The sequence below is a fragment of the Candoia aspera genome, chromosome 2 (genome assembly GCF_035149785.1).
Source record: "Candoia aspera isolate rCanAsp1 chromosome 2, rCanAsp1.hap2, whole genome shotgun sequence".
NCBI lineage: Eukaryota > Metazoa > Chordata > Lepidosauria > Squamata > Boidae > Candoia > Candoia aspera.
Genome location: NC_086154.1, coordinates 131,001,918 through 131,029,688, shown reverse-complemented (window position 1 = coordinate 131,029,688; position 27,771 = coordinate 131,001,918). Strand labels below are relative to the sequence as shown.

Here is a 27,771-nt window from a genome sequence, read left to right as displayed (position 1 = left end):
TCATAGAACTGCTCTACTTCAGCTTCTTCAGCATTTGTGGTTGGGGCGTATATTTGGATCACTGTGATGTTAGATGGCTTGCCCTGAATTCGAATTGAGATCATTCTGTCGTTTTTTGGGTTGTATCCAAGCACTGCTTTAGCCACTTTACTATTAATTATGAAGGCTACTCCATTTCTTCTGTGGTCCTCTTGTCCGCAGTAGTAGATCTGGTGGTCATTTGATGTGAAGTGGCCCATTCCAGTCCATTTCAGTTCACTGACGCCCAGAATGTCTATCTTTAATCTTGACATCTCACCAATAACCACATCCAATTTGCCCTGGCTCATAGATCTTACATTCCAGGTTCCGATGGTGTGTTGATCCTTAGAACATCGGATTCGCCGTTCACCACCAGCACCGTCGGCCGCTAGCCGTCCTTTCGGCTTTGAGCTAGCTGCGTCATCACGTCTGGGGCTAGTTGAGCTCATCCTCTGTTCCTCCCCAGTAGCATTTTGACCATCTTCCGACCTGGGGGTCTCATCTTCCGATGGTATACCGACATATCTCTGGTTGTACTGATCCATTTAGTTTTCACGGCAAGAATACTGAGGTGGGTTGCCATTACCTTCCCCAGGGATCGCATTTAGTCTGACCTCTCTGTCATGACCTTCCCGTCTTGGGTGGCCCTTCACGGTTTAGCTCATGGCATCATTGAGGTGCTCAAGTAAAGGATAATGTGGGCCTTAAGAGGCATTGCTAATAACAAGGCAGCAGGAGATGACGGCATCCCAGATGAATTGTTCAAAATCTCGCAAGATGATGTTGTCAAGGTGATGCGTGCCATATGCCAGCAAATTTGGAAAACACAAGAATGGCCATCAGATTGGAAAAAATAAACTTATATCCCCATACCAAAAAAGGGGAACACTAAAGAATGTTCAAACTATCGAACAGTGGCACTCATTTCACATGCCAGTAAGGTAATGCTCAAGATCCTGCAAGGTAGACTTCAGCAATTCATGGAGCGAGAATTGCCAGATGTACAAGCTGGGTTTAGAAAAGGCAGAGGAACTAGGGACCAAATTGCCAATATCCGCTGGATAATGGAAAAAGCCAGGGAGTTTCAGAAAAAGATCTATTTCTGTTTTATTGACTATTCTAAAGCCTTGGACTGTGTGGACCATATCAAATTGTGGCAAGCTCTTAGCGGTATGGGGATACCAAGTCATCTTGTATGCCTCCTGAAGAATCTGTATAACGACCAAATAGCAACAGTAAGAACAGACCACGGAACAACGGACTGGTTTAAGGTTGGGAAAGGAGTACGGCAGGGCTGTATCCTCTCACACTACCTATTCAACTTGTACGCAGAACACATCATGCGACATGCTGGGCTTGAGGAATCCAAGGCTGGAGTTAAAATCGCTGGAAGAAACATTAACAATCTCAGATATGCAGATGATACCACTTCGATGGCTGAAAGAGAAGAGGAATTGAGGAGCCTTATGATGAAGGTGAAAGAAGAAAGTGCAAAAGCTGGCTTGCAGCTAAACCTCAAAAAAACCAAGATTATGGCAACCAGCCTGATTGATAACTGGCAAATAGAGGGAGAAAATGTAGAAGCAGTGAAAGACTTTGTATTTCTAGGTGCGAAGATTACTGCAGATGCTGACTGCAGTCAGGAAATCAGAAGATGCTTAATCCTTGGGAGAAGAGCAATGACAAATCTCAATAAAATAGTTAAGAGCAGAGACATCACACTGACAACAAAGGTCCGCATAGTTAAAGCAATGGTGTTCCCCGTAGTAACATATGGCTGCGAGAGCTGGACCATAAGGAAGGCTGAGCGAAGGAAGATAGATGCTTTGGAACTGTGGTGTTGGAGGAAAATTCTGAGAGTGCCTTGGACTGCCAGAAGATCAAAGCAGTCCATCCTCCAGGAAATAAAGCCAGACTGCTCACTGGAGGGAATGATATTAAAGGCAAAACTGAAATACTTTGGCCACATAATGAGAAGACAGGACACCCTGGAGAAGATGCTGATGCTGGGGAGAGTGGAAGGCAAAAGGAAGAGGGGCCGACCAAGGGCAAGATGGATGGATGATATTCTAGAGGTGACGGACTCGTCCCTGGGGGAGCTGGGGGTGTTGATGACTGACAGGAAGCTCTGGCGTGGGCTGGTCCATGAAGTCACAAAGAGTCGGAAGCAACTGAATGAATAAACAACAAACAAAGGATAAAGTAAGGATAAAAAGAATATACTTATAATTTAAATTTATGGTTAACAATTCACAAAGTAGTAACAGAAAGCAAAATGTAACAAAAAAATTCTATTGTAGATTCCGGCATTCCAACATCTTGTCATAGCATTGCTATGACCATGTTCATGTCATTCAATTACATAAAATTTTTGCTCTAAGGTAATAATGAGCCTCTTCTTGTTTAAACTTGGGAGTTTTCCTCTGATGAAATCTTCCATTTCTCCATTTTGCACACAGGAAGATAAGCAGCATATAAAAATGCAACTGCACATGCGCTAGCCTCAATTGTGCATGCACTAGCCTTGCATTAACTGAGTTTTGCGTCCCAATAAATGCAACATGGTATCAATTTACAATTCACACTAAATTAAATATCGCATTATTCAAACTAGCACTAATCACAACCTACCTGTATCACATTTGTAAAACACAAAGGTGGAGAGGACAGCAAATATCTTAAAAGACAGTATCAAGATTCAACATGGTCTGCATAAGCTGGAACAAAGGGCAGGAACCCGCAAGAATTTCAAGAGGGGCAAATGCAAAATTCTACATTTAGGTAGGAAAAATCAAAGGCATGAATATAAAATTGGTGGTGGGAATAATCCTACTGTGAAGCAGGACATGTGAAAAGAATCTGGGTGTCCTGAACCAACACAATCTAACAGAGCGACGCAGCTGAAAAAAAAATGCAACAACCAAAATATAGTGTCACAATCAAGAGAAGTAATTGTTCTATTTTGTATTGTCAGACCAGTCCAAAAATACTGCATCCATTTTTTTTAGATTTTTTTACCCCGCCTTTATTATTTTTATAGATAACTCAAGCTGGCAAACATACCTAATACTCCATTTCTGAGCACTGCATTTTGGGAAGGACATTGACAAACTGGCATGTTCCAGAAGAAAGCAACCAAAATGATAGAGGCCTGGAAGAAAAAGACAGAATGGTTGAAGGTACTGTATTGGGAACAGAGAAGAGAAGAGAATCTTTATTGTGGTCAATGAGCAGTCCAGAGGCATTGAGTATTTTTAGCTTGGAAAAGAGAAGACTGCTGGGAAATGCCATGGTTGTCTTCAAACTAGCTGAAGAAATGTCATATAGAAGAAGGGGCAGAATTGAGAACAATCAGTGGGTTGAAATTATAAGGGAGGAGATTTCAGTTGAACATCAAGAAAAAGTTCCTAGTGTTAGGAGCGATTTAGCAAATCAAGAGACAGCTTCTGGAGGTGGTGGACTCTCCTTTGCTAGAGGTGTTTAAACCCAAGATAGGTGGGAAATAGCATCTGTTGGGGGAGCCATAGTTGTGGTTTCTTAAACTGGGCAGGTGGGTTGGACTAGATAATTGCCAGAGTCTTTTCCAACCCTTACATTCTATCATTTTATGAAAACAGCATTACATGTTACATGAAGCTCTCATTTTATCTATATTTTTAAGTTTACTGTAATACAGTAACTTGCGGGATTAAACCTTGTGCCAAACCATGTTTTTTTACTTGATCATTGATTGAACCAGACTGGCTGAGTTTAGAGAACCTCCTGAGAACGGAGAGAGCACATTTAAGTGCTAAATCAGGCCCTTAGTGTACATGTTAAGTGTGCACACACGCACAATAACCGCATAACAAACTTGTACTGCCTTAAGTGGCAAACACTAAATAATCCTTCTCAACTGCTGGAGGCAAGCACAGCCGCCATTTATTCACCCCACACACTAACCCATAATTTTGGCTTAGCCACTACACCTTATTAAAGGTAACTGTTAAAAAAAAACCATCGCTTGCTGCAGTGTTATGGATTCAGCCTTTCTCTTAGGTTGTGTTTGCATGAAACGCTGCATCGCTATCTAAGCTGATCACATTTTTAGCCGACTGTGTTCCGCAACCCAAAAATTTGGGTAAATCACAAAATCCACCGCGGAGAAGCGCCGCAGGCTCATCGAAGTTACTGGCGGAGAGTTTCGCATGCTCGAGTAAAATGCAACTTGTGCCTGGAAGGAACCAGGGGCTGCTCCGCGCTGCTGCCGTGCCTCGTTTGGCCAGCGGCGAGTCCGAGGGGGCAGCCGGCTTACGGGAGGAGACCGGTAGAGGACGCCCGCGGCACAGGCCCGGCCTTTCCCAGCGCTGGGCCAGCCCTGCCCGGGGCGGCGCTTCCCTCGGTCGCGGGCGGGGGGGAAGGCTGGCGCTCGGGCTGGGCCTGCCCGCCTCCCTCATGTGACTTAGCCGGGCTCCTTCAACGCGGCTGAGAGGAGAAGGAGGAGGGTGGCGGCAGCGAGGCTCAAGGAGAGGATCGGATTATGGCCATGGCGGTGGAGCTCGTTGCCGCCTCTGTTTGGCGCGGCAGGACCCGGAACCCCCGACGCTGAGAAGGGGAAGGAGGAGAAGTCGCCACCGCCGTCGCCGAAGTCGGGCACTTCCTTTTCCTATCATGGCTGAGCCGCCGGGCGGCAACGGCGCCGTTTCTCCTCCGGTCGGTTTGCCCCGAGAGGTCCGTGAGCAGCTTGCGGAGCTGGAGCTGGAGCTCTCGGAAGGTGAGCCCCCTTTTCTCCTCTCTAGGGCGGAAACCAGATTATTGGAAGCCGTCCATGTCTCTGACTGTGGAGAACAAGGAGCATATTTCTCCCCCGGGCTTCCCGGTTGAACTGAATTTTTTTTGCTGGGGGGGCGATGGGGGGAAATATGAAGAAAAGGCCCGTGCCTCTTGTCCCCAACCGTGCGCTCTGTAAATCTCCTGTTCCCTGGTGGTGGCGTTTACATTTTCCTTTAGGGTTAGCATGGATCCTTCTCTTGAGTGTGTGCATGGAAGCTGAATAAAACAGATTAGGTCATTTTGGGTTTTTTTTTTTTTGAGGTTGACTAAAATAAATACAGACGCCTGTGCATACGCACGCTCCTGCACACCCCCACACAAATGTTTTAGTTTATTTTTTCCTTCTCTTCCACAAAGACGTAATTTCCTCTTTATTCTTTCTGTGACTGCATAGATGAGATTTCCTTTGCTACATTTCCCTCTTCCCTCAGCCTGTGACTTAATTGTGAGTTTCAGTCTGCATTGTAACATAACTCCCACAGTCCACAGTCATGGGTAGAATGTTACCAAATAGACACTTTACTCTTGTAATGGGTTTGGAAGACAGTTTGCTGAAATTTAGCTCCATGCAAAAATCTTAGGATTTTTATATATGATGCACTGGAAGCCATGGTCAAATCACAAGTTTACTTCTGTCTCCACCAACTGTCATGGATCTGATGTTTTTTGATGCTCCTGTGGCACGACAAGCCGGATTCAAGGCTTATATACTCCTGATTTTTACATGAACACTTCTGTCAAAATAGAGGTCATAGTTATAGTATAGTATAATGTTCACTACAATAACATACCTGCCATATATCAAATTGCCAAGAAACATGGATCTGAAGCACAGATTCCTATGAATCCCCAAGATTTTACTTGGAATCCATCTGGAACAATAATCAGAACAGTAGTCTCATACTCTGCAGACAAATGTGCCATTACAATCACGTATCTGTCAGTTTTTGTCGCTGTCACATTGCAAAAATAGATCCAATGCGCTGATCCTCATAAAGCATCACTATTTTATATGGAACACACCTGAAATCACCATCAGATCATAGTTTAATTTTTTTTCTGCACAGACTGAACCAGTATAATCACGAATTTTGGAAATGGCTTCAGTCCAGTTTGAAGGTGAGGTTTCAGAAATACAGTACTGATAAAGGATGTTTTTTCCATCATTTGGTCAGATGGGTCCCTCAGGATTTAGGGTTTCTTTCTTCTGTTTTTTAATAGTTTGTAACTCTGCCAGGCAAAGTCTTCTGGAGGTATTACTTAACTAATTAAGCTTTCTTCTGAATTTATCATTTAAAGAAGACTGAAGTTCTTGACCCATCACTTTTTACGTCATAATTTAGAGAGATGCATAGACAGGATATCATGGTTGAGGATGTAACAGCCACTGAGAGAACCAGGTCATATACTTTCCATTCTCCCCATTCATTCCACTTGCATACATCTGACCAGTGATGGATATGATCTGTAGGTTCACATGGATTCAACATAAAAACCATAAGAATCCACATTTTTGCATAATAGGTGCAAACACCATTTTGTGCAGATGGATGCAATCTGTGATTTGAAAGTGGTACCCACTAGATCCCATGTAAAAAAAATAAAAGGATCCATATTAATCCTGCCTAGATTAGTCCAAAAACTGCCTCTGGAGTGATGATCAGCTGTATTGTTCAGATGTCCAAAGTAGTTTGTTTGAAGGTAACCAGGAAGCCTTTCATACACGTTCTGAGGAAAGAGAGTGACTTGATGCACCATTTGTTCTTGATACCGTATACACATTCAAATTTATATCTGCTTAACCAAATGACTCTAAACTACAGTCTGAAATTAGGAAGGTTGGTGGGGCTAAACAAGAGTTTATTTTTGTGAGGAATGACTAGGAATTCAATTTGCCTCTGGAATTCAAAAACATTAAAAATTGTGGACTGAGAATTCTTTAATTTCAAGTGTATGTTAATTGCATCTGGGTCAGTGGTCTTATAATGAAATAGAACTCACATGCTTAAAGCTTATCCATGACTATTAGAAATGATTTATCTTGCATATACTGTTGGTTTGCAGGATGGTATCTCTTTGAAAAGAAAAGTGAGTTTTTAAAGGGGTGTATATGGCTGAGGAGTTTAGACAACAATGAAGGGGCTTTCTGTGTTCAGTGCAGCTCTAAGCACTTTACACAAAGTTCCTGTTTATGCTAAAAACAAAATCTGAAATTGTATTTGAGACATAAATGGCACATTTCCTCTTTCCTTTTTTTTTTTCTTCTCTAGTTTTTTTTCTTAACTCTCCATGTTGTTTTCTGCTTACTGGCTCTTGAACTATTGTTTTCTATCCTCATAAAATGACAATCGTAAGTGAATTTTGTAAAACAAAAGAACCTGTTGAAGTTAAAAAAGAATTAATAAAACATACAGAATTCATTGTTACTGTGCCTGAATTTCCTCTTGGGACACATATATGAATCATTTCTCAAAACTAAAATACCAGTCTAATTTCTGCAAAGTTGTAATTTTCTGATGAGAATACAAAGTTAATTATTTCAGAAGGGGACATTTTGTGAATTATCTTACCATGATAATATATTTGCCCTGACAGGCTGGATTCCAAGCAGTTAATTAGTTCAAGGGCTTGAATTAATAGGGGTTTTTTTTTGGCTTGGTGGAGAGGGAACCCCCCTCCCCATATCTATCATAACTCTTTATATAGCTCTTTTTGTGCTTTTTCACCATCTAGTTTGTGTTAACATTAGATCTGCTATTCAGATACCATGAGCCAAAGGTGCAATTGGTTAAGTTGAATTAATTTTTGGATCTTGAATGAAGAAACTTAAAAAGATAAGTGTTTTAAGTGTCATATATTATATTAAGATTTTGTACTATAAAATGTGTACTGTACATAATTAATAACTGAGCAAAGATCACATGTACTGCTTGTATAATGCATTATATTTTAGTAATACTAGGCTATGGATAACCATTGAAAATAAGTGCCTGTTGATATTCAGGTAATATTAGTATGCAAGTAAGGTTACAGAGAAGACAGGTAATTCTATACAAATCATTCAGGAATGTTGGTCTATTTCTATATAGTGATCTTTAAGGAGAATAGCAATCTATACATTGCTGCTGCTGCTGAAGAAATTATTCAAGTCTAGCTCACTGTTCTCTTCTGCACAATTTTTTTGGAGGAAACAATGATGTTAAAATGTTGTATAGGAGCATTATCTTTGAAAAAGTTCATGAAAACCTATGTGTACAACTTCAAAGAAGGAATTTTGTTGCTTATTTAATTGCAAATTTATACAATTGTCTTGATTTAGCAACTTATATATCAAGATAGCTCTTGTACTTGCCCTTCATATTTCTGCCCATCCTATTAGTTTATTTATTTATTTTACAGTCTTTACATGTTATCCCAAAAATCTGCTTTCAGAACTTTCTTGTTATATTGTTGTTCTTGTTATGTTCTTGTTTTCTTGTTATGTTCTTGTTATATTGATATATAACTCTGCAATATATAATTTCAGTATTAGATTTGATTGACCCAGTTTCATTCATGGGAATTTCATTGAAGCAATTCGTAGAATCATGAAAAATACTACTTCTTATATCATTTTCAATAAACCATAAACTACAAATTTACTGGCACATTTGGCTGCTGAAAAAAACATAGTTTTTGTAATGTCATAATGCATCTTACACAGTTTAATCATTTAAAGTATACTGTTTTACACTTATTCTGCATTGTTTGAATAGCATCTGATCTTGATATTCCTGAAGCTGCAATTCAAAGCACTGCAGTGCTTTTTCAGCATAGCCCAGTGAGACTGCTAATTTGATGTGGAAACATGTTTGCATAAGGATATGTGTGTATATCTATAGCATGCTGCTTGCCTTGCATATAGGTATTTCTTTGTTGCATTGTGATTTTGCTGAGTGAGAGTTATACAGAGGGAGAATGTAAACCAATGTAAACCAGTAATTTTTCCTTCCTGGGGAGTTCTGGTTCTTTGAAGAGTAGAGATTTTTACAGAATAATTTCAGCACCTTTGATCCAACTAAAAATTCCAGAAAGCTAAACACATCAGATTTGAGGTAGACATTTCTATTAAGAGGGACCTTTGTCTACATTGATTAGCTGTTTACTATTGCTGATGCCTTTTTGAGATTGTTTTATGCCAGGGATGTGGTACTTTTCACTGGGAATCAGAATAAGCGGAAGGACTATACAGCTGTACAGGCTTGAAGCGGAATAAATTGACCAGTTGCATCATGCTGTAAAAAAGGGGTGCCAATCAAAAGCTTTGAATGTGATATAGTTTTTGTTTGGCATCCTGTTCAGCTAAGTTTGTGTGTGGTGGTGGGTTGTTTGTTACATCTTAATTCGGTAAGCCAGTGTGTAGATTCCAAGCCACCATACTTACTTCTTTCTATTTTACTGCTGTGAGTTAAAGCAGTTCAGAAATTGGGAGGTGCTGGTGGTGATTTCCACTTAACGGTAGATACCTGGAGCTTGGCTTCCTCCACTCATACTGACATGCATTGTGTGATATACAAGATATAAATGTTGGATTGTATTCTGACTTCTTTCCTCTGTTTAGTCAGATTAAAAGTGATCTGGTTCTTTTCATCTTGCTTTAGCACCAGATATCTTGCTTATTTTCACTGAGAAGATATTGTTTACTGTGCAGGTTTTCAGTGAGGCCCTTGTAATAACAACCATGTACTTCCATTTTGTTTCTGTTGGTGGATAAATCAGTACAGGTGTTTACAAAAGAGTGCTATATGGGCACCATGTGAAGGTAACTGATGTAGGGATATTGGCGTGCAAGTCAAATTTTATGGGTCTCTCAGGGAGTCATCACATGGTACAATGATTTGTCAGGATCCTCAGTTTCTCTTTTTGACAGCTGAACAAAATGTTTAGTTGTCAAGCCATAACTGGGTGCGAAAGTTTGACCATGTGCAGGCAGTGTGTGTTAAGCCAGGAGCCAAGGCTGTTTAAAGATAATAATTTGTGGCTATAACCTTGAAGATTTTTATGTTATCAGAAGCATGCGCAGGACCTGATGCTTTTGTCAATATAATGAAAGTAGTTTTGTGTTGCAAATTCTGCCTCTTTCGAATGTGCGTGCAACAGGATAATATGTACAAAAGGGACAAAGCTTATGGCATAACACTGCTTTTGTCATTTGCCTCCCTCCCCATTGATGCCTCTGTATCCCGCTGTCTCTTTTCCTTTTCCTGAGAACTTCACTCCTTCTGTGCTTCTTCTCTTTAAGCTTTGTAAAATCTTCCAGGAGGTTCCTATAAATAATTTATTCCCATAATTTGCTAATATTATTCATGCATACTTTTGCTTTGCTAATTACAGAATTTGGTGGGGGTGATTTTTCCTATAACATTATGTGTATTTTTATAGTGGGATAAGTTTGTGTATTTTTAAATCATTGAAAACATTAACAGGCAATTAGCCAATTTAATACTTCATTCAGTGTCAAGAGGGTATTTATTATTCTTTGGCAGCTTATTAAATCTATTGATTTCATAGAGGTTTGGAACACGAAAAATTGCTACCTTTAATTTCTGCCTTGCCTTTTGCTTGCAAATAATCAAATAATTTACTGCTGGTTTTGACTGAAGATGCTTAGCATTAATCCACTGTTACTTCTTATTGGGGGTGGGGGGGAGGGAGGTATCTAATTAGCCGAAGAAGCAGTGAAAAAAAACAACTACTAATCCGTGCCAGAGAGATGCTGCATTAACTTTTGAGTTGCTGCAGAAGTAAAGAGAAGATTAACTAATAGTAATAATGTTAGATTATTGTTGTAAATAATAATTATTATTATTTTAGGTATCTGTTTTTGAAAATCTGTGAAACCAAAACTGCAATATGAAGTATGCTGTTAGATACAATTTTACAAATGCTTTAGTGCAGAATGAAAATGACAAAGTCCTTGTCTGGAATATTTCTCAGAGAAAGAACATTCTAGTAATCTGTTTTCTAGCAACAGCTACATTCATTGTGGCAGTTAGGATACATTATATCTAAAAATACAGATTGCTTACCAAAGTTCACCTTTCCCAAAGATACTGTTTTAAATCTTTTACAGGAAGTTGTTCTGCTTATCTCTCTGATAAAGGAATACCATACTAGTTGTAAATGTCCTGGTTTTGTTTCAGACTGCACACACTTTCCAGACACAAATAGGCCTGAGGTCAACTTTAGAAGAAAACTGAGGTGGTTTGATATGCAGATAAGCTATTGTTTATATTAGGGGAAGATGAAAGCTCCCTTATAGACTCAAAGTGGCTGGATGGGCCAAAGAGAAAATAGGAATTACCAATATTATAATCTCTTTAGACAAATTTAATCTATAACCCAGACTTGAAATATTGTGTAGTTATGGACCCTAAACTTAGAAGATACACAAAATAGCAACCAAAGTGATCAGGGGCTGCAGTGACTCACTTATGAGTTAGGTTACAACAGAACAGAACAGGATGGTGAGAAATTCAAGACAGAAAAGGAAATACTTAGTGCATAAGTTAAATTCTGGTATTTGATTTCTAAAGTCACAATTATAGTTACTTACTTGGCCAGCTTTAATGAACAAGTGGACAAATCTAGGGAAAGCAATTCTATTAGTGGCCGCTCTTCATTACAGACCTAAATATCTTTAACATACGTAATGGTATGTGGGAAAGACCTTGGGAGACGGGGTGAAGAGATGCTGCCTAGAGAACAGTCAGTTAAGAGAGGACATAGCCCACAGCTGGATAGTGGGCGGAGCAAGAGGCTTGGAGGGGAACCTCCCTAGGTTCTCAGGCTGTAAAGGAGACTGCAGGAGATTTTTACTTTCAGACTTGCAAGAATCTGTTAATGTAGCCTTACAAATAAAGTGGAATTAGCTAATATGGTCGTGTTTCCTGTCTGGTCTACTTGGAAAGGCTGACATCAATCTTTCCAGGTGTTTCGGCTTTGGGAAGAAAATGCTGGATTAGGCCTTTCATTGGATCCAGTGTACTTCTTCTAATCAGTAAATCTTAAGATATTTCTTCCCAGCTTTCTTTGTCTTGGTGAGACTCTGTAACCTGAATTAATGCTTCCTGTGAGATACAGTACTTATATAGATGAGGAAAAGGTCGGGAAAGAATAGCATCTGAAAATAAAAGAATTGGCAAGGGAGAAGTAAAAAATCTCATACTGGGATTTTATTTGTCCTCTCATCTCTGTCAGCTTCATTAGGAATTGACAGAGCTTCTTTGAGCTCAGATGCTATTGAGTCTAGTTATTGTGACAGTGAGGAGGAATAGGGTATCTGTTGTAAACCCCAGAGATGATAACTGCTTCCACCTGAATAAATAATAATAGGCTTTGTCTGGATAATCAAGAATTTAAAATTATGGTGGATACCTATGGGAAGAGTAGGCTTCCTTAATCTTCATGAAATTATGTAATATTATGTAGTGTGTTGACCTGGTTAATAAATTCAACCTTGATTCACAGCACTGAGCACATAAGTAATGATAGGCAAATAAACTATTTAGCAGAAAAAAGTTAAGTAATAGGCTGTATTTAAAATAAACCATAACATAGAATTGATTGATTGATTGATGCCTTTGAGTCAAGTCTTGACTCCTGACGATTGCCTGGACAAGTCCCTGCAGTTTTCTTGGCAAGGTTTTTCAGAAGTGATTTGCCCTTGCCTGCCTCCTGAGAGAGAGTGACTGGCCCTAGAACTCAGTCTCCCGGTTTCTAGTCCGATGCCTTAACCGCTAACATAAAATGCCTTACACTTAACATTTAAGAATAATTCAATAGCTTGCAGAGGGAGGGCACTTAGGACTCAACAGCAAGCATGGTAAGATCTTAGGTCTTCACTGCTTGCCAGCTGCTCAGGGTCTACAGAAAATTTCACCAAATGAATGTATTTCTAGGGTGCCTAGGTAACTTTTTGATAGGAAAATTCAATTGACTGATGAATACTTGCAATAAGTTAATTATATTTTCCTCGAGTGGATTCCTGCTCCTATCTGTTTAACAAAAAGCTGAGTCATAGGTGGAATCAACTTTGGATGTGTCTGGGCATGTTATTTGCTCTGATATGTTCTGTTAGAGGAGAGGAAAGGCTAGATTATATGACAGCTATTTTCCAAAGAAATTCATTAACAAGAATAGGATGTTTTTTGATATCTTTAATGAATATGTAAAAATAAATCAGAATGTTCATTAAAGTGTGTTTATTTATTTAAAGATTTGTGTGGCCATATATCTTAGAATACAACTCTGGGCGGCCATACATATTTACAGTGGTGTTTAAAATTTTGTGAACCCTTTTAAATTTTCAATATTTCTGCATAAATATGACCTAAAACATGATCTGTTTTCCACACAAGTCCTAAAACTGGATAAAGAGAACCCAATCAAACACATGAGTCAAAAACATACTTGTTCATTGATCCATTGAGGAAGATGATCCAAAACTACATATTTGTGTGTGGCAAAAGTATGTGAGCCTTTTGGTGTGCCCCCCTTGGGCAGCAATAACTGCAACTAAACATTTCCGATGACTGTTGATCAGTCCTGCACATCGGCTTGGAGGAATTTTAGCCCATTCCTCCTTACAGAACAGTTTCACCTCAGGGAAATTGGTGGGCCTCCTTGCATGAACTGCCCGCTTCAGGTCCTTCCACAACATTTCTTTAGGATTAAGGTCAGGACTTTATGTATTAACTTTATTAAAACTTATTTAGTTGGTGTTAACAGTATTAACTTTTCTAACTTCTCCTTTCCAGAAAAAAGACAAGCTTTGTGTTTCTGTTACAAATGGGAAATCTTATATTCCAGCCACTAACTGGATGATCGCTGGTCACTATGAGATATCTTTCTCTCCAAATGGACAATTCTTAATTTAAAATCCAGTGATCTTTGAACTTAGTTAAAGCAAATGTAGAACAATTCTCTGTGCATTAAAACTGCACTTATAAAATTCAGTACTGTAATCTGAATTTATCCTTTATTTCATTTATTAGAAACATACTTTCTGCATAGTTTTCTTTTTAAATTACCAGGGATGTATTCATTCATTCATTCATTCATTCTGTTTCTATCCCACATTTCATTTAGGAAGTCAGGATGGCATATATAGTGCTCCCTCTTTATATTTTCCTCCACAACAACCCTAGAAAGTAGGTTGGGCAAAGAGAAAGTAACTGACTCAAAGTCACCCAGTGAGCTTTTGTGACTGAGAGTACACAACAGTAGAACCTCAGCCTCTTCACTCTTGCTTCAATACAGCTGCTTTACTACAATTATACTAGCAGAACTCTTCAGTCCTGCTTTCCAACACTGGGAAATTTTACGAAGTATCTTACTCGTTTTTATTTTGAAGGAAGTCCCATTGTGCGCAGTAGATTTAAATTTTTTTTTTTTATCCTGCCTTTATTATTTTTATAAATAACTCAAGGCAGGGAACTTACCTAATACTCCTTCCTCCTATTTTCCCCACAACAACAACCCTGTGACTTGCTATTTAGTGTGTCTAGGGCAGCCGTTCTCAACCTTTTGACCCTGGAGGAACCCTTGAAATATTTCTCAGGCCTCGGGGAACCCCTGCACATTCAGGCTCAAATATAGGTCAGAAGTTACAAAATTATTGTATTTGTTTCATGTGTAGGCCTGTATATATATATTAGCAGTGTTCTTAAACTAAAAATAATGAAGCTTACCTCTTTAATGTGAAGTTGCCTGAATTTGAAGTAATTATTTAAATAAATCATGATATCCCAGGGAACCCCTAGTGACCTCTTGTGGAACCCGAGGGTTCCACAGAACCCTGGTTTAGAAACCCTAGTCTAGGGTGGCGACTTGAGTTAGACACTTTTTTACTTCTGTCAGCAGGCATAAATATGTTTTCAAGTATATCAATACAAGTAAAAAACTTTTTTCAATTATGGGAGTTGCGATTCTCAGGAAACTGAATCTACAGTCAAGGCAGGATGTCAGAAAATACACAATCTTTGGTGAATAGTTGGAAAGAATTTGATGCAAGTCCAAGCACAACTCAGTTTTTCTATAATCGCGTAATGACAGATTGGTGCATCAGTAGTGTTCAGACAGTTCTGCCAGGATCCTCACAACTGCACTCAATCAGCTGGTAGATATACCCCCTGGAGACAGCAGGAATTATAAGTATACCATGACATAGGTGCCCCGGAAACAGTGGAGGCTTAACCAGCAGCCTAGATCTTAAATGATTTCAAAGTCATACTCGTTTTATAATGCGTGTAAATCTTCCATCAGGAGGGAAGGGAGAAACTGTTACTAATCCCACATATTCAGGAGCTTTGGGGAGCTGAAGCTAGAAGGTGCTGCTTTTCGGTGGCTACGCCAATACTGGAAGAGCCTCCCAGTAGAGGTCAGGCTAGCCTCCCCCCCCTCCCCCCAGTTGATGTTTCAAAAGCCACTAAATTTGCAGTTGTTTTGGAGTGCCTTCCTCTGATTTTTATCACGCCAACTTTAACTTCTATTTTTAGTGTTTTTATTCTAATGTTTGGTGGATGTTATTTTTATTACTTTTATTCTGAAGTTTGCACCATGAATGTATTAATTGGTTTTTATATTTTATGTAAGGTACTGAGAGTCTTTTTGATTGCAGCAGGATAGAAATGTGATAAATAAATCAATAAATCAGGAGGAATGTCTTGTTGCTACAAAGAAATTGGCTTAGTCCCTTTGTGGTGTACTGTGGAGCAATTTGCTTGATATCATAATATTGTAATGGTTGCCTATTCTAAAACACTGTCAGACTCATGAACAGGAATTCAAAGATATCTGATTTATTAAAGAATAGTATGCAGGATCACAGAGAAAGCTGAGAATGATGAAAGCGCGCCAAATTCAAACTAAAAACCCTCGGTGCAAATGAAATCCCTCCCCCCGTAGAATCTTCTCAAGTTCACAATCCCAGGTGCTCCTAACGTTTTCTGATGGTCTGCGGGAAAAGTCCTTGAACAGAGAAAATAACCCAAACACATTCTGTTGTACTGATTTCACATACAGAGCTTGGTACAAGGTCTCACAGCAGCTCCCTCCCAAACAGAAACGCACATCAGCGCCATGGCATGTGAAACGTTACGATGTATAAACTACATTGAATCAGTGAACATGATATACTGCCCCTCCCCAAAATGAAGAATACATTAAGCAGCAGGCTTCAAAGGATAAGCAAGGGGGAAATGGTTAACTAAATCAGGAGCGTTAACATGGTGGGCAGACACCCATTCAGGATGAGGAAAGTGTTTCCATCGGACCAGATACTGCAGGGTGCCTCGAAGCTTGCGAGAATCAACGATGTCCTTGACTTCAAAGTGTTGTTGGCCATCAATCATAATTGGAGCAGGAGGAGGAGGTTGAGGGTGCCAATGCGGTGAGTGGTGCACAGGCTTAAGCAAGCTGCAATGGAAAACAGGGTGCAAGTGTTTCAAATTGTGAGGCAGTTCCAGTTTAACAGTAACTGGATTGACAAGATGAACAACAGGAAAAGGACCAATGAATTTGGGAGCAAGTTTTTTAGAAGGTTGAGGTGATTTGATAAATTTAGTAGATAGACACACCTGATCCCCAACTTTGAAGTCGTGTTGTAAAGAACAATGCTTATCAGCTTGAGACTTGTAAGCAGCCTGGGCATCAGCCAAAGCTTGTTGAATTACTGGCCAGGAATCAGACAGTTTAACAGCCCAGTCAGACGCAGAACATGTTTGGGAAGGGGGCTGTGGCAGTTCAGGGATGGGAACAAAGTTGTGACCAGAAACCACGCGAAAAGGGGTTTATCCGGTACTTTGATGCACAGCATTGTTGTAAGCAACTTCAGCAAAAGGTAACAACTCCACCCAATCGTCCTGATGGTAGTTAATGTATGCTCTAAGAAACTGTTCAAGAGTGGCATTTAAAATCTCAGTAGAACCGTCAGTCTGTGGATGGGACGATGTGGACAGTGCTTGTTTAATGCCAATCAATTTTAAAAATGATTTCCAAAATTGGGAAGTAAACTGTGTGCTGCGGTCAGAAATTAAATGGGAGGGGCTACCGTGGAGGCGGTAGATGTGGTGGAGAAATAGGCGCGCTAATTGTGGGGCTGACGGGATGGATGCACATGGAATGAAATGAGCTTGTTTAGAGAAAAAATTCTTTACAACCCAAATGACAGTTTTCTTCTGACTGGGAGGTAGGTCCACAATGAAATCCATAGAAATCTCATCCCATGGGTGGGATGGGCTGGCCACTGGCTGTGGTTTCCCCCCTTTTCGTTTTGACATGGCACAAACAGGACAGGAAGCAACATAGTCTTTTACATCACGTCTTAAGGTTGGCCACCAAAATTGATGGTGAACCAAATGCAAGGTTTTGACAAAACCAAAGTGTCCAGCAAGTTTATCATCATGGGAATGCTGCAAAACATCAGCTCTTAAAGTTTCAGGCCCATAAAGGCGGTGTTCCACCCACGCCAGACCATTTTCAAAAGAAATATTGTCTCTATTAGCTAGCAACCAAATGTCAGATTTCAGTTCCTGGAGAAAGTCCTTCTGTAACTGACAAGGAACTTGCACTTTCCGCTTCCCAGACTGGGCTGGGGGTGGGGTTGCCTGCGCACGGGTCTGGCTCCGAGTGACAGCAACCAAGCCCAGTTGTGGTTCAGTGAGAACAGTCCCAACCACATCTGCCACCTGGTCAAGGTCCTGAGGTAAACGTGACAAAGCATTGGCCAGAAAGTTTTTCTTTCCCGGAATAAATTTTAACTGGAAGTTAAAGCAACTGAAAAACTGAGCCCAGCGAATCTGTTTAGGGCTGAGACGTCGTGGGGTGCAGAGGGCTTCCAAATTCCTATGATCGGTCCAAACCTCGAAAGGGCATTTAGCACTTTCAAGGAGATGGCGCCAGGTTTCTAAAGCTGCTTTTACAGCAAACGCCTCCTTTCCCAAACATGCCAACGGCGTTCTGTTTCAGAAAATTTCCTGGATAGATAAGCGCAGGGTTTTAAGCGATTTTCTGAATCCCTTTGTAACAAAATAGCCCCGAGGAGTCAGAAGCATCAACTTGGACCACAAAGGGGCGTTCAGGATCAGGTTGCTGTAGAATAGGCTCAGCAGTGAAAAGGGTTTTTAATTTCTCAAATGCTGCCTGGCATTCAGGCGTCCAATTCAGCATTGCCCCAGGGTGTTTTACTTTGCGTGTCTCCCCCAAGCCCTTGGTACGGAGTAAATCAGTGAGGGGCAGAGCAATCTCAGCGAACCCTGGATAAATTGCCGATAGAAATCACTGAACCCTAAGAAACTTTGTAATTGCCTCCAGGTGCGGGGACGTTCCCAACTCAGAATCGCCTGAATTTTTGCAGGGTCCATTTCAATACCCTTGTCAGACACCCGATAGCCCAGATAGTCAAGTTGGGTTTTGTGAAACTCACATTTGGAAAGTTTGGCATAGAGATTGGCATCTCTAAGTTTGCATAACACCTGTCTGAGGAGGCGTTCATGTTCCTCCTTGGTTTCAGTATAAATGAGAACATCATCTAAGTAAACCAGGACCCCTTTAAACAAATGATCATGTAATACTTCATTAATCGACTGCATGAAGACTCTGGGTGCCCCTGCTAACCCAAAAGGGAGGACTTTGTACTGAAACGATCCTAGTGGGCAATTAAAAGCAGTTTTCCACTCATCCCCAGCTCTTATGCGAATGCGGAAATAGGCTTCGCGAAGATCGAGCTTGGAGAAAATCTTGCTCTTTGACAAATGAGCTAACATGTCCTTCATGAGCGGGAGAGGGTACTTGTTGACAATAGAGACGAAATTTAACCCTCGATAGTCCATACAGAGTCGAAGCGTGCCATCTTTCTTTTTCCAGAATAACACAGGGGCCCCAACTGGGGAATTTGCAGGTTCAATAAATCCCCTTGACAGATTTTTGTCAATGAATTCCCATAATGCCTCAAGCTCCTTCTGAGTCATTGGATAAATTTTAGGCTTGGGCAATTGAGCATTGGGGACCAACTCTATTGCACAGTCAGTTTTCCGGTGGTGAGGGGTAGCTGATCTGCTTCCATCTCCCCAAATACTTCTGCAAAGTCTTGGTATTGATCAGGCAAGCCTTCTAAATGTGGCAAGTTAGGGCGCGGCATGGCGATCGCTGCCCTTCCAACCCCCACACGTGCAACTCTCTCCGCTGTAGGGGCTTGGTAAAAACTATCTTTAAAAGTCACAGTTCTGTGCTCCCAGTTTATATAGGGGCTTCGATAGGTCAACCAGGGGATCCCCAGAATTACCAAGGGATTGCCAACAGGTGCTACAACGAATTTCAAAGTCTCATGGTGGCTGCCCATTTGCATTGCGACAGTTCCAGTGAAATGGGTTGCCGCCCCCCCCCGCCGTTGAACCATCCAACTGTGTGAAGATCAAAGGCTGCTGGAGGGAGAAGCTAGGCAGTTCCAAAGCAGCAACCAGATCAGGGTGAATTAGACACCTGGAACACCCAGAGTCAACTAAAGCCCACACCTCTGTAGTTTTTTTGCGGGAGCCCAATTTCACTTTTACTGCTAAAGTAGGACAGTCAGCACTCACCATAGCATCTTTGCGCCCATCCTCCTCCACCTGCCCGCAGGCACTCTTCATGGCAGGTGGCTGGCATTTCCCGCTGGCTCCTTAGAGTCGTCTTCAGCCTCTCCCGAGAAGTAGATTACTTCTTCAGTGTTGGCTGTCCCCTTGGCTGCTGTCATCCGCCGTGAGGGGGGGGGGTGATTTGGCTGGCGGCTTCCCCGCTCGATCTCCAGCTTTGGCTTTTGGGCAATCGGCTGCTCGGTGGCCCTCCTTTCCGCATCGGAGACACTGACCCCTCGTGTAGCGCCGATCTCTCTCCTCATCCCAAGCTCTATAGCTTGGCTGGGCAGCAGTCATAGCACTTCGGGGTCTCCTCATGGTGGCGGGTGGGTTTTCAGATTTTCTAGTTTGCATGAAGGTATGCTAAGCATGCTCAGCCTTGCCTGCCAGACAGATCCAGTCGTACAATGACTCTGGGTCATCTCTACACAACGCCCACCGTAGGACATCCCGGTTGAGTCCCTCTTTAAACCGTTCTATTAGGGTTGACTGAGACCAGTCAGGGATTTTCCCAGCTAGAGCCTTAAACTTTAGGGCGTAATCAGCTACAGACATCTGGCCCTGGGTAAGATCCTTCAGCGCCTTCTTAGCTCTTGCCTTGGCCAGAGGATCCTCGAAATGCAGCTTTAATGCCCACATGAAATCATCGAAATAATCAAGTGCAGGGGAGTCAGCCTCACTTAACTGAACATACCAGTCAGCCGCTTGACCCTTCAACTTGGTAGCAATGGCAGTTATTTTAACCTCTTCAGAAGGGAAGTATGCTCCAAACTGCCTCATATAACTTTTAGCATTAGTTAAAAAGAAAGATAACTTTGTTGGATCCCCATCAAACTTGACAGAAAAGTCTCTCACCCCCACTCCGATTGGAGTGGAATCGGCAGCCACTTGAGTCGTTGGGCCCCAGGTTACAGTAGCTTTCCCTCTTTGGGGTGGGGACACTCGTGATTGAGCCCTGCGGGGTGGAGATTCATCCCGGAGCCGTCTCCAGCCCCGCTCTGCCGGCGGCCCGGATGGGAGGATGGGGGATGGTTGCGGGAAGCTGGGATCTCCTCCGCGCCTCCCCTGCCCCTCCAGTGACAGAGACAGGTTTCATAGCATGTACTCTATTGATTCTATTTTGGCCTCCATCACTCTTAGTCTTTCAGGGGTTTGAGAGTCCTCCCTCTCTCGCGTGTTCGGCTTTCTCTCTGTTGACACCATAGTAGATTCTTTGTCGGGGGTTAGTGGGAACCGATACTTCCAGGATGCCCCCGACGTCCCTGGCTGGAGTTCCCCTACTTCATCCAAGGTGATCAACTCTGTGAGCAATTCGCTGGGGGCCGGTTGCTCTGGCTCTTCCCCATCGTTAGATTCCTCCACCTCAGAATTGGAACTCGATCCATCCCGGGAGTCTGAAGGTTCTGGGGTGAGGTTCAGTTCTCCGCTCTTGACCGTCGACTTGGGCATCAAGCTAGCCATCTCCTCAAGTCCCCCGTTTGTGAGCTTGGACTCAGCCATCGTTAACTATTTTCCCTTGCAAGAAACTGATCTTGGTAGGAGCTAACGGTACAACTTTGGGGATTCTCAGCTTTATGTAATGGTTGCCTATTCTAAAACACTATCAGACTTATGAGCAGGAATTCAAAGATATCTGATTTATTAAAGAATAGTATGCAGGATCACAGAGAGAGCTGAGAATGATAAAAGCGCACCAAATGCAAACTAAAAACCCTCGGTGCAAATGAAATCCCTCCCCCCGTAGAATCTTCTCAAGTTCACAATCCCAGGTGCTCCTAACAGTTTCTGATGGTCTGCGGGAAAAGTCCTTGAACAGAGAACATAACCCAAACATATTCCATTGTAATGAACACAGATACAGAGCTTGGTACAAGGTTTCACAGCAGCTCCCTCCCAAACAGAAACGCACGTCAGCGCCATGGCATGTGAAACGTTACAATGTATAAACTACATTGAAACAGTGAACATGACAAATATTCAGAGAATTCTGCTTCCTGGTGTGGCAATTTTGATGAGTAAGATAGAAGTACAAACCCTCATCCCCTGTGCAGATCTCTGCTGGCAGCTCTCCAAGATCAGCTCTGTGGTGATAGTATCTCTGTAATTATAATGCAGTTACGTAGAATCCAGAGTACAAGTTACTTATCCCTGTCGTAGGTGAGGCCAGCTTATGACAAGTATGGGACATGATCTAGCAAGGTCTTTTCCCAGATACTTGGTTTTACATATGCAGGCCTGGAATTCTGAAATGATGAAGGGTAAGAATGGCCTTCTATACTTTGGGTTCTAAACACTTAGTGTGATCAATCTTTACTTTTTTCCAGTTGGTTTGCATATCAGTCGTCAGCTTGGCTATGTAATTATAAATGTAAGCACTATGTGTCTGCTGTTCTGTCTGAGTTCTGTGCCCAGAGTAAATTACGCAGATTTCACAAACAGTCTCCAATGTTCAAAGAAATTGCATTTTTTTTTTAAAGAAAAAGGTTACTGCAACAAAAAAGTAAGAGGTAAAATGAATGTGAGTAGAAGCAAACAAGCAGTAGTTGATGGGGTCAGTTCATAGTAGTTTGGGGACAAAAGAAAACAACTGTGTAGTTACTGGATAACTATTTTGAAACTGTTGCTTACAGTTACTGGTAAGACTTTAAAAAAAGTTCCTTCTATGTGTTGGACTGCTGTAATGTGGTCTACATGGGGCTGCTTTTGGAGATGTCTCAGAAGCTACAGCAGGTGCAAAATGCAGCAGCTAGTTTACTGGCAGGAGTATCTCTAAACATAGAATAATACCAATCCTAAAGTAAATATATTGGTTTGTGATATGACCTTTTAATTCCCATATGGTGCAGTATTGGGATATATCAGGTAATGCTTTGTCAGAACAAAATCTGCCCATCTGGTCTGGACATGAGAATGCCCCTCCTTACAAGGTACATTATCAAGTGATGGGCCTCCTCAGTGATGGTCCCTATAGTTTGGAACACTACCCCCTGGAAATATATGTGGCCTAGTCTTGCTTATCTTTCACAAACAAGTTAGCTATTTGTTTGATTGTACTTTTGACTGCTGGTTGTCCTTAGGCATCTTGTTTATGTGTCTTGTCTTATTTATTGAGTCTTTTATTTTATTGCTTCCTATCCAGAGTCTGTCTGAATTGGAGAGAGATATAAATACAGTGATAAATAAATAAAATGGTTTGAAAGAAATCAATGAATTCCAAAAGTGGTTGTTGGTTTTTTAAAAGTAGGAGAATCCAAAACACAGAATTTAAAGAGATTAATTTACTGTTTGTTCAGTTCTAGACCATGCTATTTCAGCTTTTGAATCTTTTGTGAAACAATCTGAAACTGGCCTGCAATCATCCTTACTTCTGCATTTTTGTAATCCTAAGAATGTGCAGGGAACACTATTGAGTTGGTCAGTCATCCTCCAGCTGTTGATAGCAGAGTACAAACACATAATCCAATTACTGTTCTTCTAGCCTGCATCCCAAGCTGCTGTAAATCCTGGAGTAACAAAATTCCTCATCTACCATTCAGGCAAAAGATTAATGAAATAAATTGCTAGTACTTCCCACACGTTTTAATGCCTATTTTGTGCATTTTGTCATTTGCAAACAAACAAACCCAAACCAAACCAAGCAACAAAAATCCAAACCTGAGTTCTTGCTGTTAGGGGAACCTGGCTGCAAAGATTCCATTCCTCTGTTACAGTTAAAAGCTTCTTGCAAGGTCATTGCATGTCTGCAGTTTTGCAACCAGCCAATTTTCCCAACAGCTTTAACCATGTATACATGTTGTTTGGGTGACTAGTAAGAAGCGGGGGGGATACACACCTGTAGACAGATACCAGGAACAGAACATTGAACTCTATTGTGAGAGAGAAAGAGAAATGTTTACTTTGAAGCCAAGCGGTGGGGTGAGAGAAGAGTTTCTGCCAAATGGAAACCAGTGTGCCTGCACACTCTGCAGTGTTGCAAAGGTGCAAACTAACTTTGCTCAGTTTTCAAATAACCAGCTCCAAACTAAAGATAAGTTGAAGCAAGACAGGAAGAGTATTGACACTTTTGAACTTTGGTATTAGAGAAGACTTCTGAGAATACTATGGACAGCCAAGAAAACAAACAATGGATCATTGAACAAATCAACCCAGAGTTCTCACTTGCAGCAGAAATGACTAGGCTCAAATTATCCTACTTTGGACACATTATGTAAAGACCTAGCTCTTTGTAGAAGTCTCTAATATTGGGAAAGGTGGAAGGAACAAGGAGAACAGGACAACTGGCAGCAAGGTGGATAGACTCAGTTACTGTAGTGAGGAGTGCATCATCGGAAGAGCTGAAGGACCAGGTTGGGGACAGATTATCATGGAGAAAATCTATCAAGGTGGTCACTAAGAATTGTCAATGACTTGATGGCATGTAATCACCAATCAATCTCTTGGAATCAGACAGCTCTTCAATTGCTTATGAAGTGCTGCAAAGCAGTCTCATAGAGGCAACAGTTACCAAATATATTGAAGGTCTTTGGGTATTCTTAGAAACAACTTTTACCTGCCACGTGTTAAATGTTTTTTGGCTAACATAGAATAATCTCCCATATGCAATTCAGTGCCAGTTAATGGATTCCTGATGGCTGTCTATCCCAATACATTCCATAACTATTATTTAAGGATTCTTTTCATTTGTAAGTATTTGCACTTCAGTTTGTATACTTTTCATTTTTCTTCTCTTTTATAAATTTATGAAATAGTATCTCTCCCACACCTCCAAATCTTCAGTCTTCAAAAGATAGCAGGATGTGGCTTTCTACATTGCAGAAAAGTTTAAAGATACTTTGAAGTAGTGACTTTTTTTCATAAACATCTTCTAGATTTAGAATTAAACTTAGGAAGTGGGTCAGGTCGCCATGTATATTTGTATTTCTGTTGTTATATTAAAATCAGGTACCTGTAAATTGTCCATAGGGTAACCTTGAAAGTGATTTTCACAAACAGCCTGGCATGGTTTGGGCTACTTTTGGGGAAATGTGCAGTTTTGAAAGCAGTTAACTGATATAGATCTACAGTGTCTAAAAAAGAAGATAGAAGAAAAGCGCCCTGTTATACAGGCAGTCCTTGACTTATGACCACAATTGGGACCGGAAGGCAGGGTGTAGGGTGGCCAAAAGGGCAGAGATGGGGAGATAGGCAGGTGGGGGGAGTTGAAGAAGAGGCAGTCCCTTACCTTACTGAGGCTCAGGGCTGGGAGGAACCAAGCCTGGAATGACTTGGATTGGGGTGGGTCCTCAGCTAACAACCAGTGGAATTCGGTTAACAATGACAACAGGGAGTGCCAGGATTGCTGTTGCTAAGCAGTGCGGTCACGTGATATCATGCTTTATGACCACATTGCTTAACAACAGAAATTCCTGTTGTAATTACAGTCGTAACTTGAGGACTACCTGTATTGAATATGAATATATATATTTTCAAATTTTATTACCGCTCATCTCCCCCAAAAGAGGGACTCTGGGTGGCTTACAATAAAATCAAGCTACAGCAGTAAACGTTAAAATCTCATAAAAATCAAACACATTACAAATATAAAATGCAATAAATAAATATAAAATCCAAGGGGCTATAAAATTCCAAGCTGGTGGGAAGGGCTCTAGGGTGTGAGCCACCCCCAAGAATGGTTACCCACTTTCCCGCCCCAAGCAAGATGGCAGAACCAAGTGTTCAGGGCCTTCCGGAAGGTCAGGAGTGAAGGGGCCTGCCTCACCTCCGGGGGCAAGATGTTCCAAAGGGCGGGGGCCACTTCAGAGAAGGCCCATTTCCTGGACGCTGCCAGATGAAATTCTCTTACAAACGGAGTCTGCAACATGCCCTCTCTGGATGATCGGGTGGGGCGGGTTGATGTGATGGGGATGAGATGGTCCTTCAGGTAACCTGGCCCCATGCCATGTAGGGCTTTAAAGGTGATAACCAACACCTTGAATTGGACCCAGAAGCAAACTGGCACCCAGTACAGCTCGCGCAGCAACGGTGTTATATGTGCTGACCTAGGGGCACCAAAAATGGTGCCATTCTGGACCAGCTGAAGCTTCCAGATACTCTTCAAGGGTAGCCCCATGTAGAGCGCATATAAGACAAGATGAGAGGATTTGGGGAGTAAAGATTTAAAAAGAAACTTATAAGTCAAAGGGTTTTGCAGATGACTTGCTGTTGGTTCTGGAAGATCCTTTAAAGGGAATTGAAATATTAATGGGCAGATTAAAAGAAGTTGGGGCATTAGCAGGTTTTAAGATTAATAAAGACGAAGATGTTAACAAAAAATATGAAAATAGAAGATCAAACAAAATTGATGAATGAAATAAGTTTAAAGATTGAGAAGAAGGTAAAATATTTGAGTATCATTATGACAAATATGCACTGTATGTTATTTCAAAATAATTACATTAGGATATGGAATGAAGTTAAAAAAGATATGTTAATATGGGAGAAACTACACTTTGTTGGGGAGAATTTCTGTACGAATGTCTAGGCAAATGGATGTCTTGCCTAGACTGTCTTGCCTAGAATGATATTTTTGTTTCAGATAATACCTGTTTTGACAGCTGATGCCCCACTCAAACAGTGGCAGAAGGATATATCTAAATTTGTGTGGCAGGAGAAAAAACCACAAGTTAAATATAAAGGTGCAAAGGAAAGAGGAGGATTGGGTTTACCAGATCTGAAATTTTGTTTTACAGCTTGCTGTTTGGTTTGGATTATAGAGTGGATGCTGCTGAGAAACAGAAGGCTTTTGGAGTTAGAAGAACATGATCTGAGATTTGGGTAGCATGGATATTTGTGGTACAACAACGTCAAGGTCAATGTGGACTTTAAAAATCATTATGTTAGACGTGCCATATTGAATATATGGAATAGATACAAACCCAGATTGTGCACAAAAATACCTCTGTGGCTCTCAGCACAAGAAGGATATTATAGACAAGAAATAATAAGCAAACATAAATGGCTAACATTGTGAGATACTAGAATTTTGTCAAGGCGATGTAAAATAAAATCAAGAGAAGAACTGGTGGCAGAGGGGTATAGTTGTCAATGGTTTTCTTATCTGCAGTTATTAGAATTAAAGTAGACAAAAGAATTTATGGTTTTGAACATTGTAAGACTGAGTTTGAAACAGATATGTGTACAAATGATGAACCTGTAATTGCTAAAATGTATAAACTTTTGTTGAAATTTGAAACAGAAGAGGAACAAGTGAAAGACTGTATGATAAAGTGGGCTAAAAATTTTGGTTATAATATACAGGTGGAAGAATGGGAAAATATGTGGCTGAAAGGATTGCAATTTACATTATGTTATTATCTTAAAGAGAATGTGGTATGTGTCACCACAGAAATTGTCTAGAATGTATAAAGGCACTTAGAATTTATGCTGGAAATCTGAACAACAAGAAGGGACGTTTTATCAAGTTTGGTGGATATGTAAAAAAGCTAGAAAATTCTGGGTTCAAATACATACACTGATTCAGAGGATCTTAATGATTAATATACAGTTGAGACCAGAGGTTTTTCTTTTGGGATTGCTGGACAAACAGTTTTTAACAAGTCATGGATCTTTGTTTCTGTTCATGATAACTGCAGCGAGATTATTGTATGGACAAAGGTGGAAAGATTTGGCATTACCCCCAACGGAGGGATGGTTGGTAAAAATGATGGAACTTGCTGAGATGGCTAAGCTGGCTTCTTTGGTCAGAGAAAAGACAATATCTGCGTTTACTGCTGACTGGAAATCACTTATGAACTTTTTGCATGAAACAAAAATGAACTTATTATTTATGGTTTTGATGAGTAAACAGAATAGATTATAGAAAGAAGAGAGGTATGTTGTAACCATAGAGTAATACTTATAATTACTGTAAAGAAAATAAGCTACTTTCTTTATTTTATTTTATTTTATTTATTTTCTATTTTTCTTTACTTTTTTCCTCCTTTCTTGCACTTCTCTTTGGTTTCTGTTTCCTTCTTTTTCTTACTTTATATTAGTTTGTGTTAGCTTTTATATTCTTTTAAAAAATCCTTAATAACATTATTTGTGTGTGTGTGTATGTGGAAAATGCTGATTTGGATGAGCTGTGGTCAGAAAGAAATGTTTTCATACCTTCATTTTGATATATTGTGTGTCCAGATCAGTTCATAGTAATTTGAAAATTACTTTAAAAATCATGCCAAGAAGTTACAGATAGCCTTGAAAATGATATTGAATATGATTTTTCAGAGTAACATTTGTCAGTATC

At 40.8% G+C, this 27,771-nt stretch overlaps 1 protein-coding gene across 2 annotated transcripts in view; it reads left to right on the top strand.

The window, feature by feature from the left end:
* Positions 1-4,463: 4,463 nt before the first annotated feature.
* DIP2B (disco interacting protein 2 homolog B) overlaps positions 4,464-27,771 on the top strand; it is a 184,467-nt gene continuing 161,159 nt past the window's right edge. For both annotated transcript variants that reach the window (XM_063293623.1, XM_063293622.1), the window contains exon 1: positions 4,464-4,774. In XM_063293623.1, the coding sequence (XP_063149693.1) occupies positions 4,672-4,774 (103 nt within the window). In that variant the 5' untranslated portion in view covers positions 4,464-4,671. The remainder of the gene's footprint in view (positions 4,775-27,771) is intronic.